The sequence below is a fragment of the Lepus europaeus genome, chromosome 1, assembly GCF_033115175.1.
Source record: "Lepus europaeus isolate LE1 chromosome 1, mLepTim1.pri, whole genome shotgun sequence".
Classification (NCBI taxonomy): domain Eukaryota; kingdom Metazoa; phylum Chordata; class Mammalia; order Lagomorpha; family Leporidae; genus Lepus; species Lepus europaeus.
The window spans coordinates 168,481,592-168,502,181 of NC_084827.1; the positions used below are offsets into that span (position 1 = coordinate 168,481,592).

The 20,590-nt window shown below is 40.4% G+C and overlaps 1 protein-coding gene and 1 non-coding gene across 2 annotated transcripts in view; both read right to left on the reverse strand.

Moving 5' to 3' along the window:
- The window catches only part of WDFY1 (WD repeat and FYVE domain containing 1), a 56,333-nt gene that overhangs the window by 12,577 nt on the left and 23,166 nt on the right, over nt 1-20,590 (reverse strand). Inside the window, exons 3-8 of the mRNA XM_062192876.1 lie at nt 17,894-17,967; nt 15,704-15,758; nt 10,093-10,243; nt 7,212-7,328; nt 5,229-5,351; nt 4,020-4,125 (exon numbers count right to left, since the gene is read on the reverse strand). Coding sequence (XP_062048860.1) covers nt 4,020-4,125; nt 5,229-5,351; nt 7,212-7,328; nt 10,093-10,243; nt 15,704-15,758; nt 17,894-17,967 — 626 coding nt within the window. The remainder of the gene's footprint in view (nt 1-4,019; nt 4,126-5,228; nt 5,352-7,211; nt 7,329-10,092; nt 10,244-15,703; nt 15,759-17,893; nt 17,968-20,590) is intronic.
- Nucleotides 7,348-7,450, reverse strand: LOC133768498 (U6 spliceosomal RNA). Its single transcript, XR_009866983.1, has one exon. It is a non-coding gene; the product is annotated as a U6 spliceosomal RNA (small nuclear RNA).

The following is a 20,590-nucleotide window of genomic DNA, read 5'->3' on the forward strand; positions in this document are numbered from 1 at the left end:
ACACGCAGTGTAGATGGGGAGCTTTATAGAGGCTCTCTAGGGAGTTGTGGTGGCATAAAAGATGAGTGCCTCTAGTTCTTCATTTTACTTCCTAGTACATCAAACCTTCTGGCCTTCCTGTTTCTTGTTTTGGGTATTACTGGCAGGTCTACAGATGCCAGCCACTAGAAAGGCCTTTTCCCTCTGGAGGCAAGGAGGTGGGGGAGAAAGGCACTCTCCACTGAGTGAAGTGGACTCACAGAGGAGAGGCTTCCTTAAATAATGGGAGAAATGTCAGAAGACAGGGAAGCAAGTGACTGAGATGTGTAGCTATGAGGAAGACTATCACCTTGATGTAGAACACTCTTTTCGTTCTGTGGTCAATGGAAGAGAAAAGATGTTAGAGGATAATGATGTTTGGGAACACTGCCTGGGAACAACACTAGGAGACTACATTAGGAGACACAGAGTTGTGTTACCAACAGCAAGGAGACATTTAATTGCAGAGAGAATTAAAAAAAAAATTTGAAAGGCAGAGTTGCAGGGAGGTTTTGGTGGGGTGGGGTGGGGAGAGATAGATATTCCATCCACGGGTTCACTCCCCAAATGGCCACAATGGTCCAGGCTGTGCCAGGTCAAAGCCAGAAGCCAAGAGCTTCTTCTGGGTCTGCCACATGGGTGCAGGGGACCAAGCACTTGGGCCATCCTCTGCTGCTTTCCCAAGTACGTCAGGAGGGAATTGGATCAGAAGTGGAGCAGCCAGGGCTTGAACTGTTGCCCATATGGGACGTGATGTCACAGGTGGTATCTTAACCTACTAAACTACAATGCTGGCCCCATATCCCAGTCTCATGTTGAGGGACATATCCAATTATATCTCCTGTAATAGCACAGTCATATGGAGCAAAAACAGCACAAAATGTATTTCTTGAGTCCTCATCACAATCCAGGAGATACAGAGCAATATCAGCTCTATTTTACTGGGGGAAAAAACCTGTGGCTCAGGGATTGAAGCAACTGTCCATGGACAGCTAGTAGATGACATCCTGGGATATCAAGCAGTCCAACACGGGTCCCTCTGCATGCCCACTGCACTCTTACAGCCTCTGTAAATGGGTCCCATTTACTTCACCCCATGGGGAACTCCAAACATCTGGGGGATGTTGGCCAAGAGAACTGAGCTCTTGCCTCAGGGAGGGTATCGGTGTCTAACAGTTCAAGAAAGAATGTTACTTTGGTAAGCTGGAGGAGACAATGGCACAAAAGAAGAAAAGATATGCTTAAAACAACTTCAAATAACAAATCAAAATAATAAATAGTAGGGCTTTTGAAAGATTTTAATATAAGAAATACAAGTAATTTTTAATAGGATTCAGTTAAGCTATCATGAGCCACCTGCTATATGCTGTTACTTAAGGACAAAAAAGTTCTGTGCTGAGTAGAACGAAAGAGAATACTAACTGATCACTATGACTGTTTCACTTGATTGTTTAGATCTTTTCCTATCTGCCTAATTTGAACAAAGATGACACAAGAATTGCACTAGTTCCATTGTACTACTAACCATTAATCGCTGCTCTATTCTATACTGCACTAGTATGTAAGACATTCAGTAATCTTCCAGTTTATAATAAAGTTTTGTTTCACGAGGATTCATTTTCTCTCGTTACTGTTCCTTGCCCACTTATATTTTGTGACGATATCCAAAAAGGAGCCCCTTTAATTGTGTCTGGCAGGGAGCAAATTCGTTTCCAACCTGATGGTGTAGTGGCTGATAGTCACAGTGAGCTGGAAATGCTCCCACCAGTATCTCCAGGATTTAGGAGGAAATTCTAGATGTGTAACATGGAGTGAGAGAATCCATCAATCCTCCATGCCTCTGCCTTTCAAGATCCTATAAATTATACAAAACTCTAACTCAAGGTGAGAACTTCACAGATCATTTGTGTTGCTTGCCTTAGTGCTACATTTACTCAACTAGTAAAAAAGAAACCCTACTAAAAATAATTCATCTTCTGAACGCAATTTGCTCTCCCATCTCTCCTACAGATGAGTAAAAGGAAGTGAACTGCCCCCACACAGGAAGCACCTTGACTGATGGAACTATTTTTTCTTTCCCTAGATGTACAAATAGATTCTACAATTATATAACAGTGAAGGTAGGAATCCTGCTTCTACTTTCTAAGCACTTTTTCTAAAAGAACTTATCACGGATAAGAGCAGTAGACTGGAATCTAAGCTGTTAAATGCTACCAGTAGCCTTCAGCTCCAAAGACGTCTGTCCCTCATTATTCAAGAAATACATCGTCCCTCTGGGTTTTCTGCTCTTTCAGAATGAGACTGAAGAAAGCTCAGGAAGCAGAATACTGTCTTAGTGTTTCTTGGTACACACAACTAGTTGCTAACAAATATGAAACACAGTTCAAATAAATTTTTGCAATGAAATTATGATATATAATACTGATCCAACATTATATAATTTGGTAATTTTAAGTTTGATAATTTTGTATATGTTTACCATTTTTTAAGAAAATTCAAAAAGAGAAATTAACCAGCAATAGTTCATTGAAATTCTTCCACTGGGTCTTGTCCTGTGGTTACTGAAAGGCCAGCAAGCAGTACATCAGTGTAGTATGCACTGCATTGTATTATTTATAGAGCAGCCTACTTCCTTCACTGGACTACAAGCCTCTCAAGGACAAGGATCTTTGTATAAAGAATACAGCAGCCACAATGTCTGGAAATGAGTAATGTCACTGTGTTTTTAAAAAGATCAAACTCCCTGGACTGTTTCTCCTGGGGCAAGGTTTATTCAGTGAGAAGCAGACTCACAAACAATCAGAGGCAACACAAGCAGGCACATAGGCAAGGGTCAGTGGGAAGTCTGCCCCAGTGCATGGTGTCTGCTCTGACAGTACCCAGCAAACTGAGCTGTGCACTGCTACAAAGGACAGCAACACTGAACTGATCTGTGACAGCACACAACACAGTATGTACTGTGATGCAACATCAATAAACATTTATAACAAACATCCACGTTTCCAGATCGTCCAGCCACCCTGTAGGTGCCTGATAAGTGTTCATGAAATAAAACTACCAGTCATTAAGTCCTTAGCATTCTAAAATCTTCTGTGGAATCAATTCCTTTGCTATTGATATCACAGGCTTTTAGATGCTACTTAGGAAATACAGATAATAGCAGAAGTGAGTATGGAAACTGCCTGGAAATCATGTGATGACATCCATAAGAAGCCTTAAAATGTGCATATCCCTGAATACATAAGGTCTGTTTTCAGAATTATGTCTGAAATACATAACTGAACAATCATACAATGAAAAATCAAAAAATCAAAAATGTTCGCTCTAGAATCGCTCAAAACAGAATACAACGACTATGCAGATGGGCCAGTGTCTGAGGAACTGGAAGAGGCTTCATTAGCCATCTCATTCAGTGATCTCACCTTACGAAGGAGCGAATGGACACTCAGAAATTCAGTAAACTTCTTATCCAAACCAGATCTCAAAACCAGTTAGTAGCCCATCCAAGTTGGAAATCAGGTTGCCAGAAAAGGACCATATGTCAACATGAACTCAGTGAGACAGAACTTCATGGAAAACAAAAGCAGAGAAATAGAGATATTTTCCTGGAAAAATGTCAAGTGCCTAGCTATGTCCCTGAAGGTTGCCACAGAAGAATGTCTCAGGTTTCCACACGGGAATGCTGCAGGGCCCTAGAGTGCTTTGGAGGACTCCCCTGCAGTCCAAATCCCTGGATGCGCTGGGAGACTGTGTGTCTCAACGTGTTCTCTCAAGGCCGAGAGTCAGCCTACACGCTGTCTGTCATCAGCGGAAGCTTCATGAGTCTGCACACAATGCAGACTGACATGCTGGCCCTTGTCAGCCAGCTGTCTGCGAGTGGTACAGTGAGAGCCGGGACTGTCCACATCGCAGTCAGCATTTACAGCCTGCAGGGTGGGACACCGAGAAGCCAGGCTCTGACCAGCCTCTCCTGGCCCGCCACGACTTGCTCTGCATCTTACCTCTTCTCTGCTAACGTCCATGTTCCACACTGCAATCCCACCGTCCGAGGAACAGGAAACCAGCTGCCTTGTGAGCTGAAGGTAACACAGCGACTGCACCCTGTCACTGCAGACAGCACACAGAATGGTCACTTGTCTCAATACGGAAAAACAGGAACTGCCTTCATTGATGCCCACAGCTCTTCCCTCGATTGAATAAGCAAGTGGCATTTTATCTCTGATTGCTTGGTATGTACTAAGGATTCCAGTATATAAACTTGGACATTCTATAACCTATCACACAGAATCACAGTTTTCATACAACGAGGAGTGCTGCTTTCAAACATGTAGAATTGCAGGTCAGAGCCGAGAGGAGGACCACGATTTTCTATACTAATTTCCATGATTTCTTTCAGATGGACAAGAAACAGACAAAAAGCAAACAGGATCTAATTCCATTGCTGGAGTACGATTCATGTGACAGTCAGACACCACGGAGATCACCAGCAGTGTGAACACACACACATGTGTAGACACAGATGTGGTGAAGAAACCTGCCCCCTTCCTACATGCTCGTCAGACGACTCCCCTGGATGCCCGAGGAAACCACCTCTTGGCCTGTTTACTTTTGTGTGGAACCTTTCCTTGGCTGGTTGTCAATTTGCTTGAGATTACAGTAAACAGCTACAGCTTAATGAACAAAGAAGAAAGGAAAAGGGTGGGGGAGGAACTTTACGTTCCTTTTCTGTTCAAGATCAGAAGTCAAGAGCCCAGGAATTCTAATGTTGGAACTTAGGCAAATACGACTGGGTCAGACCACACATTACTTCTGAATGAAATATATTGTAGAACACAAAGCGGTTTAGACAACCAGTTCAAGAATGGCTTGGTATTGCATGGCATACAATCTTCCATGGTCAGTGTTCTCACCTGTAATCTAACTCACACCCTCCTTGAGAAGATACTTCAACAGGGCAACCCCTTGGAAGAGAAAGTGGCAAGTGCCCCTTAGACTAATGAGGAGGAAAACCCTGTAATGAATCCTCCACTGAAACCCTCTGCTGAGCACCAGTCACTTGGGACTGAGAGAAAGCAGACAGAAGTGGATGGGATCCCACTAAACCAGCATCTTAAAAGATGGGGCTTGCATAATGTCATGGCCGAACACCAATGCTGTTCCCTGGTTCCCTGACAACTGACTCTTTCCCCACCCCACAAAGGGTCACGTACTGATGGCCCTGAAGCAGCAGCGTCCGGCCTTTCCTGCCTCCAATGTCCCACATGATGATGCTGTTGTCAGAAGCTCCGGAGAAGAGTAACCGCTGAATGGGGTCCCACCACAGGCACGCAATACTACCTGAGGATATGAAAAGAGGAAGGAGGGGTGCGGGGAGGGAAGGAGAGATCAAGTGTGACTGCATCAGGACATGTACATCTGATGGCTGAAGACAGAACTAGGACCAGCTGAGTTACTTAAATAAGAATATGTATCTTTACTGCACAACAGTTCAGTCAACTACATGATCCTGAGCCATAGAGAAGACACACTGCATCCATTGTCCATCAAACTACTTTTTATAGTTATACAAAGGTTCTTAAACAAATTTCTTCTTGTACTGTCACAATAAATTATTATAAAGTAGTTATATATGAAGTGTTAGTTCAGAGAAAGCTCTTGGAAAAAAAAAATATTGCGACCAATACAGTTACTATGGTTACCTTATACAAGATAAAAATCTACATTATTTCAGGGCTCTGGGACTTTGCAGGCATTTTGCCTCAAGATGCCTATGATTAAGAAAATTCAATTAAGTGTTGGGTGTGGAGGTGGCGGGAGAGCCTGCAAATGCATCACATAATTATGCCAAAGAATTTAGATTAAAAAAATCTAAACCTTACATTCCATCCTCTATTTGGGGTAGCTTATCCAATTTGATACACTTGGTTTATACAGTTTCTCTTTCAATTTCTTCATTGTTAATTGACTGCTATTTGCCTAGCACAAAAGGTATAAATAAATCATAAAATTGAACTGATCTCATACATTTTGGTAAGAATATTGAAAACTAATAAAGCCATATTCAACAGAAAACAATATAAACCAGTTTCACACAAAAAGTTTCCAAAATCAGAAAGAAAAGTTAAAAAAAAAATTATTCAGCAAAACTGGAATTAGGAGTCAATTTTGCATGAATTCTCTGGCTGTCTAATACTGTGTCCCATCCACTTCAGCTAGAGGCAGAATGGCAGCTAAACATAGTTTTTCAATTTGAAAATGACTAAGTAGTTACCAGAAGGTATCTTCCCTTAGCAACTCAGAGAATCCTTAAGAGCCCGGGGGTCATGAGAGGATTAGTCATAAACGGAAAGTGGTTTCTTCAGGGGCCTCTGCTTTCCTGCCCAGAAATATTCTGTTTGCTGTTCTCATTTCTTCCTTCCCCCTGCAGAGTCCCTGATCTGATATACTCTCTTTCACCCAAACAGAAAACACAGAGTACATTTAATTTGTTGAAGCAGTAGCGAGTGGCATAAGTAAGTCCAATATTTAATTCTTTCAATAAATCCCCAGTTCCTCCATCTCAAAGCTTCTAATGAGTAACTCACACCAGAATTTGATCCTGTGATTTGCATAAAAGCTGCATTACATTAGAGCTTAGCATCCAATGAGACTTCTTGAGTATGCATGTAAATGTGGCAAGCTATTCAGAACAGCCAACGGGATGTTAAAGGCCCTCTACAGATTTTTACCTATTTACTGCCCCCTAAAAGTGATGAAATTCTACCCAAGAATTCTTGTCCCTCAGTCTCTACTCAGGGTATGATTCCCAAATAGAGACTGAGTCAGCCCATACATTTCTTCTAATTGTTGTAGCAGGTGCTGTTCAGGTCCTAGAAATGACAAAGTAAAAAATAATAACAATAATTCTTCCCAACATATTACAATTTATAAGAAATCTTAAGGGGATCCTGAAATCAGTAACTTAATTTCAAAATGTAGACAACATGGAAAATATTATCCATATAAGCAGTTTAGAAGGCATTTTGGTAATATGAAACCTACTCAATGCCCTATCTTCACTTAATTTTCTCTAATGCCTGTATCTAGCCAAACAAATTAAAAGCAGAGAGATGGTGAGGAATTGACAATTCATGAAACTCCAGAGCAGATTACTTATTTTGGATGACCACAAAATGAGGTGGTTGAATAATAACCTACCTTCGTGTCCCTTGAGGGTTGTAATAACTGAACAGGAGTTCTGCTCCAGCTTCAGCAGGGTGATCTGCCCAGAATAGTCGCCAACAAAAGCGTACTGAGTATCAAAATCGTATCTGAGGAGAAGCAGTCAAGGGTATCTAACAAATCATCTTGAATTTGCGTGTCATCCTTGCACAGGAGCCATGCTAATCTTCTCTGTATTGTTCCAATTTTAGTGTATGTACTGATGAAGCAACTGGAAACCATTATACCTAGTGAAATAAGCCAGTCCCAAAAAGACAAATGTTGTATTTTTTCTATGACCTGTGGTAACTACTAGTGTACCTAAAAGGTGATGCATAGGAGTGAAATGGACATTTTGAGATTCAATGATTGCTTACAGCCCTTGTCTCAACTTTTGAGGAACAGTGGTTTTTTTTTTTTTTTTTCTTCTTCCTATGTATTGAACTCTTTTTCTTGTGTAAGGGTTAATCTTAAGAGTATAAAGTAGGGGCTGGTGCCGCGGCTCAACAGACTAATACTCCACCTGCGGTGCCGGCACCCCGGGTTCTAGTCCCGGTCGAGGCGCCGGATTCTGTCCCGGTTGCCCCTCTTCCAGGCCAGTTCTCTGCTCTGGCCCGGGAGTGCAGTGGAGGATGGCCCAAGTCCTTGGGCCCTGCACCCCATGGGAGACCAGGAGAAGCACCTGGCTCCTGGCTTCGGATCAGCACGGTGCGCCGGCCACAGCGTGCCGGCTGCAGTGGCCATTGGAGGGTGAACCAACGGCAAAAGGAAGACCTTTCTCTCTGTCTCTCTCTCTCACTGTCCACTCTGCCTGTCAAAAATAAATAAATAAATAAAATAAAAGAGTATAAAGTAGGAGCCGGCACTGTGGCATAGCGGGTAAAGATGCAGCCTGCAGTGCCAGCATCCCATATGGGTGCTGGTTTGATTCCCGGATACTCCATTTCAGATCCAGCTCTCTGCTATGGCCTGGGGAAGCAGTAGACGATGGCCCAACTCCTTGGGCCCCTTCTCTGGCATGGGAGACCCGGAAGAAGCTCCTGGCTCCTGGCTTAGGATCGGCAGAGCTCCAGCTGTTGCGGCCACGGCCATCTGAGGAATGAACCAGTGGATGGAAGACTTCTCTTTCTTTCTGTCTCTGCCTCTCTGTAACTCTGCCTTTCAAATAAATAAATAAATCTTTTTATTTTTTTAAAAAGAGTATAAAGTAGACTGAAAAAAGATCTTCATAAAAATTAAGAGTGGAAATAGGAGAGGGAGGAGGAAGAAGGGTGGGAATTGTGGGCAGGACGGAGGATAGGGTGGGAAGTGTCACTACGTACCTGAATCTGTATATATGAAATACATGAAATTTGTATACCTTAAATAAAATGTAAAAAAATCACCGCAATTTCCCTTCATAAAAGACATAACTGTTTTAGTCCATTATAAAATATAAAAATATGCATTTCAAAGAGAATAAACACTAACCTAAAACTTTGACAAGAAAGGAAATATCCAGTGGAAACTCATGTAAAAGAAGTGGAATTATTGGGAAAGTTAATATTCATTCATTCAACAAGAATTCATTGAGTTCCTGTTACTATACCAAGCAATATCCTAAGGAACTGGTATTAAAAATAGAAGACAGACATAAAACCAATTAGTAACAATCAAGTATAAAAGAGTATAAGTGCTAACTAATGAAAACAGAAAGCTACTTATGAAATATCTCTATAAATAATATAAAGCTGACAAGAAACACAGGACTTAAACGCCCACTGTTTTTGCCCTAGATGATTTAGCTTTAAATTAAGATGATTCACTTTAACTTATTGTAGATAAGTTCATAATTCAAAAGGCAATTATATGTGATAGTCATAAGATTAAAGTTTAAAAATATATTGACAAATTAATTTTATATTAAATACATTAACTAATATATATAAAAATATTAACAATTCATTACTTTCTCAGTTTGTGGTCATAAAAATTGGTGGAAGCCAGTCATTCACACACAACAGGATAACTACTATCTACAGCAGGACAACTACTACTATTCCAAACAGACTCCAGAAGGAACACTGTGAGCCAGGTCCTGAGAGTGACTTTGTGCCATTTTCTATAAATCTGTTGCACAACAGAAATGCTTTATTAGCAAACAATATATCAATTTTCCCTTGTTTGATCCTAAAGCATATAGTACCATTTTAAATATTCATTAATAGTAAACACTTTAAATACAGGCATTCATTTGAAGTAAGCATTTTAAATGCATACATTCAATGGAAAGAAAGAATTTTACTCTGCCGGACATTTAACTCTGAGAGAGAAAGTACTGTGGGACATTGCTTATTGTTGACAGTCCTGATATCTTGGTCATGACAATACACAGCAAGCAGAGATATGTTTATGTAGGCCCTTAAAATGTCATATAACAGTAGGGAATTTTTAAGGCGATAATATTTAACATTTGGGTGGATTCTGAAGTAATTTTAAGGGTGTTATAAGGACTATGGGCCTTCTATATATATACACACAGACATAAAGCATGGAACATATTTTATACATAACTCCTTATAGCCCATTTATGAATCCCAGGGTCAAAAATTTATTTTTTTTGTGGAGCCTGCAGCATATAACCAATTTCTACAATATTAATTCCTGTTTTCCTTGTTTATGCAATAAAAGTCTTCCAATTTGAATGTAAAGCATTTAATTATTATTTTTAAGAAACATTTTATACCAAAGAAGATACAGAAATGTTTGGATTTTAGGTAAATATGTAGGAATCACTCAGTCTTTGGATCTCAATTAACAACAAATCCTACTCAAGGCTAAATACTGAGGGAAGGTGGTCTGGAAAGAGAGGTGTGCAGGCACCTGGAAGGATACTGCAGACACGACGCCCAGGAAGTGAAGAAGTGCCGGCCCAGCATGTTCCCACTGCGGGTGCACATCCAGCTGACGCACTTGTCGTGGCCGGTGCTGATCACCCACTCTGTGGCCAAGCTGAAGATAATTGCAGACACCCGGTTCTGATGAGCTGCAGGAAGATAAGGGGGAAGGCTGTGCTCTTCAGGAGGACCGAGGATCTTCAGAAATAGCTCTACATGGGGTAAGAGCTGAGGCTCCGCCTGCCAGAGACGTCAGCCTACACCCTCTTGTGTACAGCTAAAAGGTGCTAGCACAGAAATTGTCACCCTCTGCCAGAGGATTTGACCATCTGCCCCACCCCAAAGCACCGCCACAGGATCTTTTCCAGGCCCTCCCTCTGGTACCCCCAGGGAAGAATGTCAGGAGCAGGGCCAGCACTGTGGCATAGCAGATTAAGCTGCTGACTGCAACGCCAATGCCCTGGCTGCTCCACTTCCATTCCAGCTCCCTGCTAATGCACCTGGGAAAGCAGCAGAGAATGGCCCAAGTCCTTGGGTCCATGTATCTATGTGGGAGACGAGGAAGCTCGAGAATTCTGGCTTTGGCCTGCTTCAGGCCTGGCACCATTGGGGAGTGAACCAATAGATGGAAGATCTCTCTCTCTCTCTCTCACTCTCTCTCTGTTTCTCTCTCTCCCTCTCTCTCTTACAAATAAATAAGTAAATCTTAAATAATAAGAAAAAAAACTATCAGGAGCTATGGATCATAAACAGGAACACTCAACAGGGATACAAATAATAAATCAGAAAGTAGTTTTTATTTTTTTTTTTTTGCATCATTTTATTTTGTTCTGGAAAACCTTAACTGTCGAAGAGGTCCACATGGAAAGCAATAGTCTTTTTTTAACACAGCAATGTTTTCTTAATTGTCTATAACTTCAGTGTTTTGGCCCTTTACAACATACTGGCAATGATTCTATATATAAAGGAATGAAGAGGCTACACTGAGAGATTATTGGAACTCATAAGAGAGTTTGGCAAAGTGGCAGGTTATAAAATTAACACATAAAAAACATTAGCCTTTGTATACACAGACAATGCCATAGCTGAGAAAGAACTTCTAAGATTCACAATAGCTACAAAAAATTTAAATACTTTGGAATAAATTTAACCAAGGAGGTGAAAGATCTCTATGATGAAAACTACAAATCATTAAAGAAATAAACAGAAAAAAGACATAAAAATGGAAAATCTTCCATGTTCATGATTGGAAGAATTAATATTATCAAAATATCCACACTATCAAAACCAATTTACAAATTCCAGTGAGAGCCCTATCAAAATATGGGCAACATACTTCTCAGATCTAGAAAAAACGATACTAAAATTCATATGGAAACACAAGAGACCCAGAATAGCTAAAGCGATCTAAAACAACAAAAACAAAGCTTGAGGCATCATAATTCCAAATTCAAGACATACTACAGGGCAGTTATAATCTAAACAGCCTGGTACTGGCATTAAAAAAAAAAAACGGACATGTAGACCAATGGAACAGAACAGAAACCCCAGAAATCAATCCATGCATCTACAACCAACTAATCTTTGACAAGGGAGCTTGTTAATCCCTGAAGAAAGAATAGTCTCTTCAACAAACGGTGCTGGGAAAATTGGATCTCCATGTGTAGAAGTATGAAACAAGACTCCTACCTTATACCTTATACCAAAGCCAACTCAAAATGGATCAAGGATCTACATCTATAACTGGATACTATCAACTTACTATAGAACACTGGGGAAAATGCAAGATATTGGCATGGTCAAAGATTTCTTGGAAAAGACACCAGAAGAACAGAAAATCAAAGCAATAATAGACAAATGGGATTACATCAACCTAAGAAGATTCTGCACTGCAAAGGAAACACTCAACAAAGTGAAGAGGCAACCAACAGAAAGGGAAAAAATTGCAAACTAAAACTGATAAAGGATTAATGTCCAGAATCTATAAAGAGCTCAAAAAATTCAACAACAAAACAAAAAATCTGGTTAAGATATGGGCAAAGGACTTGAACAGGCATTTTTCAAAAGAGGAAATCGAAATGGCCAACAGACACATGAAAAAATGCTCAGGATCACCAGCCATAAGGAAGATGCAAATCAAAATCACAATGAGGTTTCACCTCACCCCAGTAATGATGGCTCTCATACAGAAATCAATAAAAAATAAATAGGGGTAAGGATGTGGGGAAAAAGGTACCCTAATCCACTGTTGGTGGGAATGTAAACTAGTACGGCCATTGTGGAAGAAAGTATGGAGATACCCCAGAAAGCTGAAAATAGATATACCATATGACCCAGCAATCTCACTCCTGGGAACTTATCCAAACTAAATGAAATCAGCATATCAAAGTGTTATCTGTGCCCCCATGATTATTGCAGCCAAATTCAGGATAGCTAAGATATAGAATCAGTCCCAACTGATGACTAAAGAAGTTGTGATGTGTGTGTGTGTGCTTATACACATATATACAGAGAGAATAGAATACTACTCAGTTGTAAAAAAAGGAATCCTGTCTTTTACAACAAAATGGATGCAACTGGAAGCCATTATACTTAGTGAAATAAGCCAGTTCCAAAAAGACAGATACCATATGTTTTCCCTGATCTGTGGTAACTACTAGAATACCAAAAAATGTAATGATTAGGAGTAAAATTCACATGTTGAGATTCCATGATTGTTTACAATCCTTGTCTCTACTATTGAGGAACAGTTTTTCATTCATAAATTTGTTGAACTCTTTTCTTAGTGTAGGGTTAATCTTTTGAGAATAAATTAAAGTGAAAGTAGATCATTGTAAAAATTAAGAGTGGGAATAAGAGAGGAAGGAAGAGGAACTGTGGGAGCATGGGTGGGAAGGAGGGTGGGGTAGAAAATATCACTATGCTCCCAAGTTGTATATACAAAATACATGGAATCTGTTCACATTACAAAATTTTTAAATAGAAAAAAAACTGATCTAAGGGCAAATGTTATAATCTCTCTGTACAACAAAGCTTTAACAGGGCTCAGAATAAATCAGTGTAATGATGAGGGGAAAAAAGAAAATACTGGCATTGTATATAGGAACAGCTGTAATTTTTTAAATTACAAAAATAGTGATAATGTGTTTTGTTTCTAAAGTAATTTCTGTTTGTGTGTAGCCTTTTATTATTTATAAAGACAAAATATTTGTAAGTTTCTCTATTCACAAGTAATAGTGGGGAATAAGGCAGGTATTGCATTACCCAATCTAAAATATTTCCAGATCAACTATAGGCAAACCACAGCAGGATCAGGTTTACTTCATCTGGTACATGTAGCAAGTGTTTAATAAATGTCCAATCTGATGAAGGAAGTCAGAAGCTAGACAGAAAAGCCTCTGGCCTTGCTCTTAGTTGCACAAACGACTTCAGAAGAACTGAGGGACTCTCCTCCAAGTCTCTCTGAAGATCAGATTCACATTTAAACAAATAAATATTCATGAAGGATCCTGAAAGTTAAAGGATGTTCTAAAAGCTAGTGATCTTAAATTCTAATAAGCCAAGTCTCAGCTAATAACAACTACCATTAGATGGTAACTAATTCAGTGACTCATGTCTGGCTTAGTGCTTTTTCTTCTTTTTAGGCCCATTTTCAGAAAAGGAAACTGAGAAGCAAATATTAAATAATTAAATACATGCCCAAATTCTAATAACCTGTTCTGTGTTACGCTAACCACGTTTCCCACTAAGCCCACTAAACCTACAGCCTAGCCAAACTCAGGACTAAGCGTTACACTAGTTCATGGTGAACATGTTGTAGGGAGTAGACAACTGTCTTCTCGTGAGAAGAACTGTTCCTTCCAAGGTTATGTCCTGTCTGCTATTTTGTAGGTGACTTTTCTTTTATGAAATTATGGTTAAATATGGTAATGCTTACTGTTGCTTCAATTTTATTTTTTTAACACTCACCCGCAAAAAGCTTGGCAACCCCAGTATTAGTCCTTCAAATGTATTAAAAAATTTATTAGTCAATGAAATGCAAAGGCCCAAAAATATGCTGCCTTATTGCTCATAAAACTTTGACAACCAAAATACAGCATAAAAAAAAAGAGACATGTAAATATGCAGTTTGACAAAGAATTAATGACAAGTGAAATAATTCACTAAAGAATTTGCTTTTTGACAAAACATTAATCAGGCATATAAGAAAAGTTCTCCAAATTCCTAGGGATATGCTGCAGAAAAGGTTTACAAATTCTTGATAATTTTAAAGATAAATCTGCAAATGACAGCTGACAATTCAAAGTTGTTTTCATTGCCATAACAACAATGTAATGCTTGTACATTATTCAACAATGCAAGATTAGAAACCTTCATCACTTGTCACAAAACACTTTCCACAACCAATATCCTCCAAATTCAAATGTATGGTCCTGTTTTCTCCTGTTTCAACTTGGAGCAGATGAAACAATATCGAAAGAAAAGCAATTGGCCTTCTTATTGAAATTTTCATACTCTCTTTTCTATATCCTGTTATTTGACCCAAATTCAACAATATAATCAGTGTATGTAGAAACCAGCTAGACTAATTTTTGCCTTTATCCACTGCATGAAATACAAAATTTCAGAAAACCAGGTTGGAAAAATGAGGGTAACCATTATGCCTTCAGGTGAAGATCCTGGGATTCTGTGCTAATTGGTCTGATGGGACCCATAACTTAGTCAAATGGCTTTGGCCCCACAATCCTAATCCAAAGATAACTCTGCGACTTGCTTTTGTTAATTTTAAAAGTACTTAAGTTTACATGGCAAAGTGAAAAGTGGGAAAAATACATATTCCGCAGCTGTTCCAAGGCATTGGCTGTGTTGCAGGGAAAGTGCTTACAGCTCAGTTAGAAAAGACTCCTGGGAACACGGGCAAATCCTGAACATTCGCAAGAGCTGAGAAATGGCTGTTAAATACGGTTACATTAATTTTCAAGCTGAAAACACTATTGAATGTAAAATATCATTTAGAAGGCAGCAAGGTTGTGAAGAAGTAGGGAGCAGGCACTCTCAGTCACCACCCATAGGACTGCATGCTATCGCTAAGAAACAGTCGGCAAAAATCTACAGCACTAAAAAACTCTGTTTTGTTTTTCATTACCAAAAAACTTCTGATGTTTGACCACTTATTCCACTCACAAGAATTCGTCTTAAATAGAAGCAACCAGAATTATAGGATCAGAGTCAGAGTAATAGTCAAGGAAACACACACACATACATGTGTGTGTATACACATACATGAATCTACAAATGATACACACAGAGATACATACACACATCTACATAGGTTACACTGTTATCAAAAAGTGGAAGGAATGCACATATCTGCTAATAGAAGAATGGTTAAGTTTAATCTCATACATATATTCAATGTACACAATTTTGGAAATTAGTAAGTAGAAAAAGGAAGGTAAATAATTCTGGACAGCTAATTGTCTCTCCTTTAATTGGAACAAAATAAAGCTTAATGTGGAAAACTAATTCTGGTCGTAACAGACAGTGTTCTAGTTTCATGTGTGTATATCTACAGGCACATGAATGCAAGCATGTGTGTATCATATTACCTGGGTAGGTCTTGATAAAGTTCATTTTGTTAAAATCTTCTGAAACATGAAATTCCTAAAAGTAAACACATGCAATGAGAAAACAATTCTGGTTTCAAAAACAACAGAAACTTAATTTTCAAAGCAAAGTAAAATCCCAAAATGGTATCCCAAGTCCAAGGACTTCAAAGGAGCTACTTAAGGATATGATTGCTTCTTTCAACAGACCCGTCCTCAGGCCATCATTTCTTTGGGGGAATCAGATCAAACGGAATAAAGAACTGCCGCTGACCAGAATGGGAGCTTCTGTCCAGTTCTTTCTCCACAAGTGAGTGCTTTGTATTCTCTTCTCTGACTACAAAATTTTGTTGCTTTTGCTCTCTTGGCTACACACACACACAAACATACACAATCCATCGAGATGCCTCTAGAACAAAACTACAAAGACCCATTACAGAGTTTGTAGTTATTGTAAGAACGAGGCATTAGGTATCCTCTGCTCTTCTCAATCTACCCCTCATTCCTGCTTCATGGCGGCCACTGTTGCAGTTTCCACTGACACCTCTGCTCAGAGATCTCCCAACCCCCAGCGCAGACCAAGCCATTGCAGTTCAGGCTTGAGTAACTGTCAGAGCTGAACTTGTCACTTTCCCTACCAACACCTTTTCTGTCTCTGTGTGCAGCTAAGCTCCTGGCTATAAACCCAAGGATCATCTCAACACTGCTCTCTATTTCAGCACTCCCCAACTCCCTACAATTCCTCACAACACATCCACTTCTAGAAACTGCCCTGGATCTCCAGCTGTCTGGCTCTGTGACAATGGCACCAAGGCCATTCAATTCAATGGGAGGAAAGTAATCTTTTCAACAAATGGTGCTCATTTAAATTCCAAAATCTTATGTTCATGTTAATAGACTAATATTAATGGTTGATCGATTAGGGTGGAGGTCTGATCCAATTATGGTATCTGCAGGTGGCGCCTCTGGGAGGTGACTAGATTGGCTTTGGTTGCTGGGGTGGAACCCCATGAACCAATCATGGTGGATTTATTAGGAGAGACCACACAGAGAATAGATGAAGAGTGTGCTCCCTGTGTCTCTACTAGCTCAACTGTGATCGTCTCTCCACCATCCTCCTCAGCAGATGCCTGAAGCAATGGGGCTGCCCAATCTTGGGACTGTGAACCTCCAAAACTGTACACTAAATAAACCGTTTTTTTTCCTAAATAGCACTCTCAGATATTTTAAAGTAAAGAAAAGCTGAGATCCCAGTGGAAAGAACGGGGCCATCAAAGAAGGAGGTACCTTTCTCTGAAGGGAGGAGAGAACTTCCACTTTGACTGTGACCCTATCGGAATAAGATCAAAGTCAGCGAACCCTAAAGGCTTCCATAGCCCTGGCAACTCATGACTAGAGCCTAGGGAGATTACTGACGCCATGAACAGGAGTGTCAAATTGTTAAGTCAGCAACAGAAGTCACTGTGTACTTACATCCCATGTGGGATCTGTCCTTAATGTGTTGTCTAATGTGCAGTGATGCTATAACTAGTACTGAAACAGTATATTTACACTTTGTGTTTCTGTGTGGGTACAAACTGATGAGATCTTTACTAATTATATACTGAATCGATCTTCTGTATATAAAGATAATTGGAAATGAAAAAAAAAAAACCTGGTGTTAAATTGGAAATGGCATAGAAAATTAATAAAAAAAAGAATCAACTGAATTGAATACTTTAAAATGCTGAATATTATATTACATGAAGTAAGGAAAAAATAAATGTATGCACCCCATTAGAGACATAAAAATACTAGTCTAAAATAAATGGAAGGCCTCACCAAAGAGTTTGAGAAGCATTGCCTTAAATGTCAAATATGAGTTGTGGGCAGAATGGCTGGTCCCTCCCCCTCCTCTCTTAAACACACGAGGCTCTCCAGTGTCATGGCTGAGGGATGGCAGCTACAGAGGCTGTGCCTTATGGGCTGGCCTGAGCACCACGTCATCAATCATGACAGCATCCTGAGCTCCCTGAAACTAGTTCAAAACTAAGTGCTAATTATAATTAAGCCATACTTAGACTTGCATTTATACTGAACTAAGTTTTTATGCCAAACTACCAGGCATCCACTGCTAACTTTGAGCTGTCTGACATAAGTGAACGCGGGGGTGGGATATGAAGAACATGCAGAGACATCCGGGAATCTACGCACCATCACAGCGCCGTTGTCCTGGCCCACAAATATCCGTCTGCTGTCGTGATGGTAAGCCATGGTGGAGCAAGGGGCTGCCGGGAAGACAAAGAGCACATCTGAAGCCATCACTTAAGGTTCATTATCATGAAGAAGGCCTACACGAGTTAGGTTTAAAAATAGGGCAAAAATGCTGTATAAAAATAATCATGCAAACTTTCAATGTTTTTAATGTTCTATCTGTGTGTTAAAGTCCTGATTTTATAAATCCTCTGCTATTTTTATAACTGGACAAGGTTAGCCAGCATAGCTTCACCTGATTGAAACCCCTACCTGTGGTCTAGAAAGGCTTGGGGACCAGGACTCACAGTTGGTGGTCTGTTACCCAAGACTCAGCAGGTCATCCTGCCCCGTCAAGGCCCACAGAGTACCTGAAATCTGGGGAAAGATGGCTTCCCAGCACCAGAATTCCCATCCCATGGCAATTAGTAGTCAGCTGGGAAAGCCACCTTGGGAATATATTTTCCCCAATGGTCAAAAAGTGGTCCCTTTCCAATGACTCACACAACCCAGTCTGAGAATGGAGCCACCAAGAGCAGCAGATTTGATGGTCCACAGCAGCATCAGGTGCCTGGGATGGCCTCCGCCTCTGTTCTCAGGCACACACCCTTCTCCCAGAGACCATGGGCTGCAGAACAGGTTTTAGAGAGGAGGAGCTCTCAACAGTCCTCTTCTGCTAAAAACCAGAATCGAAGTGACTTATCAAATGGAACATTCATAAGAAGAAATGCTTGGGTTCATACTGGCCTAAGAATTTTAGTTAACAACAGAAGAACTAAAACAAAAGAAATTAATGCCAAGAAAAAATATCTAACAAACTGGAGTTTACTTTGAAATAAAATGTCTCATTAAAAAAAAAGAAAAAAAAAAGATCTAATTGAAGTCATCATTTGAAAATGGCTTGACATTGTCTCAATAAGGTGGGCTGATATTCCCTACCAATAGCAGAAAGTGAATTATAATACTGGATTGTACCCAAAGGGCAAAAACACAGCTAACCGCATGATTGGACCATAGAAAGAAACTATTTTGGTTGTATTCAAGAACCATGGAGCTGAAAGATTAAATTCTGAGACTGTACAAAACAACTAGACTCAACTACAAGCCTGTCCACCCTACCCACCATAATGATGTTTCAGATGATAAGAACAATCAATCATGTTTAAGAATTTTAAATACGGGGCCAGTGTCATGGTATAGCAGGTAAAGCTGCTGCCTGCAATGCCAGCATCCCATATGGGTGCTGGTTCCAATCTACTTCCAAGCCAGCTCTCTGCTAATGGCCTAGGAAAAGCAGCAGAAGATGGCCCAAGTGTTTGTGCCTACTGATTTGGGAGACCCGGATGAAACTGACCTCTGACTTTGGCCTGGCCCAGCCCTGGCCATTGCAGTAGTCTGAGGAGTAAACCAGGAAATGGAAGGATCTCTTTCTCTGTCTCTCCTCATTTCTCTATAACTCTTTCCATATAAATAAATCCTTTTATTTTGTAGATAATAATGTCCTGTTTTCTTTTTTTTTTTTTAAACAGGCAGAGTGGACAGTGAGAGAGAGACAGAGAGAAAGGTCTTCCTTTTGCCGTTGGTTCACCCTCCAATGGCCGCCGCGATAGGCGCGCTGCGGCCTGCGCACAGCGCTGATCCGATGGCAGGAACCAGGTGATTCTCCTGGTCTCCCATGGGGTGCAGGGCCCAAGGACTTGGGCCATCCTCCACTGCACTCCCTGGCCACAGCAGAGAGCTGGCCTGGAAGAGGGGCAACCAGGACAGGATCGGTGCCCCGACTGGGACTAGAACCCGGTGTGCCGGCGCCGCAAGGCGGAGGATTAGCCTAGTGAGCCGCGGCGCCGGCCTATAATGTCCTGTTTTCATTCCCCCTAGAAGGAAAGTTTCTCTGGAGTTGAACAATATAAATTTTAAAAAGAAGAAACTTTAAAAATAAATTCTAAAAACTATACTCAGATGTTTTATAAACAAGCAAAATGCAAATTATCTTTCAAATTAGTGAACTTTTTAAAAGGCACCATTAGAGTCCCAAATTGCATGCTTAAAACTTTGGCTCACACAGAGGGACAAATCAGGCCCCCTGTGCATTTTCATAGAATCTTTCTATTTTTTTGGAACACAGCCAGGCCCTTTCATGCATGTGTTGTTTACGACTGCTTTCATGCTGCAATAGCAGACATAAGTAGTTGCCGCAGAGATGGTTTAGCCCACAAAGTCTAAATATTTACTGCATAGTCCTCCGCATAAAAAAATTTGTGGACCCACTCCCAAACTGTGGTGGGTGGCATGGTTTTGGAGTCAGAAATGGGTGTGGGTTAGAATTCCAACAGAAGATCAACCTAAGCCTTCTGGCCACAATATCATCATCATCTGCAAAACGGTAAAACGTCATGTTCTTAGCATGCTATTGTGATGTTTCCACAAAGTTAGATTACGGAGAAAGGACGAAGCACATAACAGACACAGAAACTGAGTTCCCATTCCCCTTCAGCTACAGCAGATGCTGAACAGTGCTTTCATAATAGGAGGTAATGCTGTAGAACACAATTGGATCGCATACAGCAATTTATGAAGGTCTGGCTTATTGATCACTCTGTCAGGTCACAGGAAGATGTTCCTATTGGTGACAACCACTGAAACATTTTGGGTAATTTG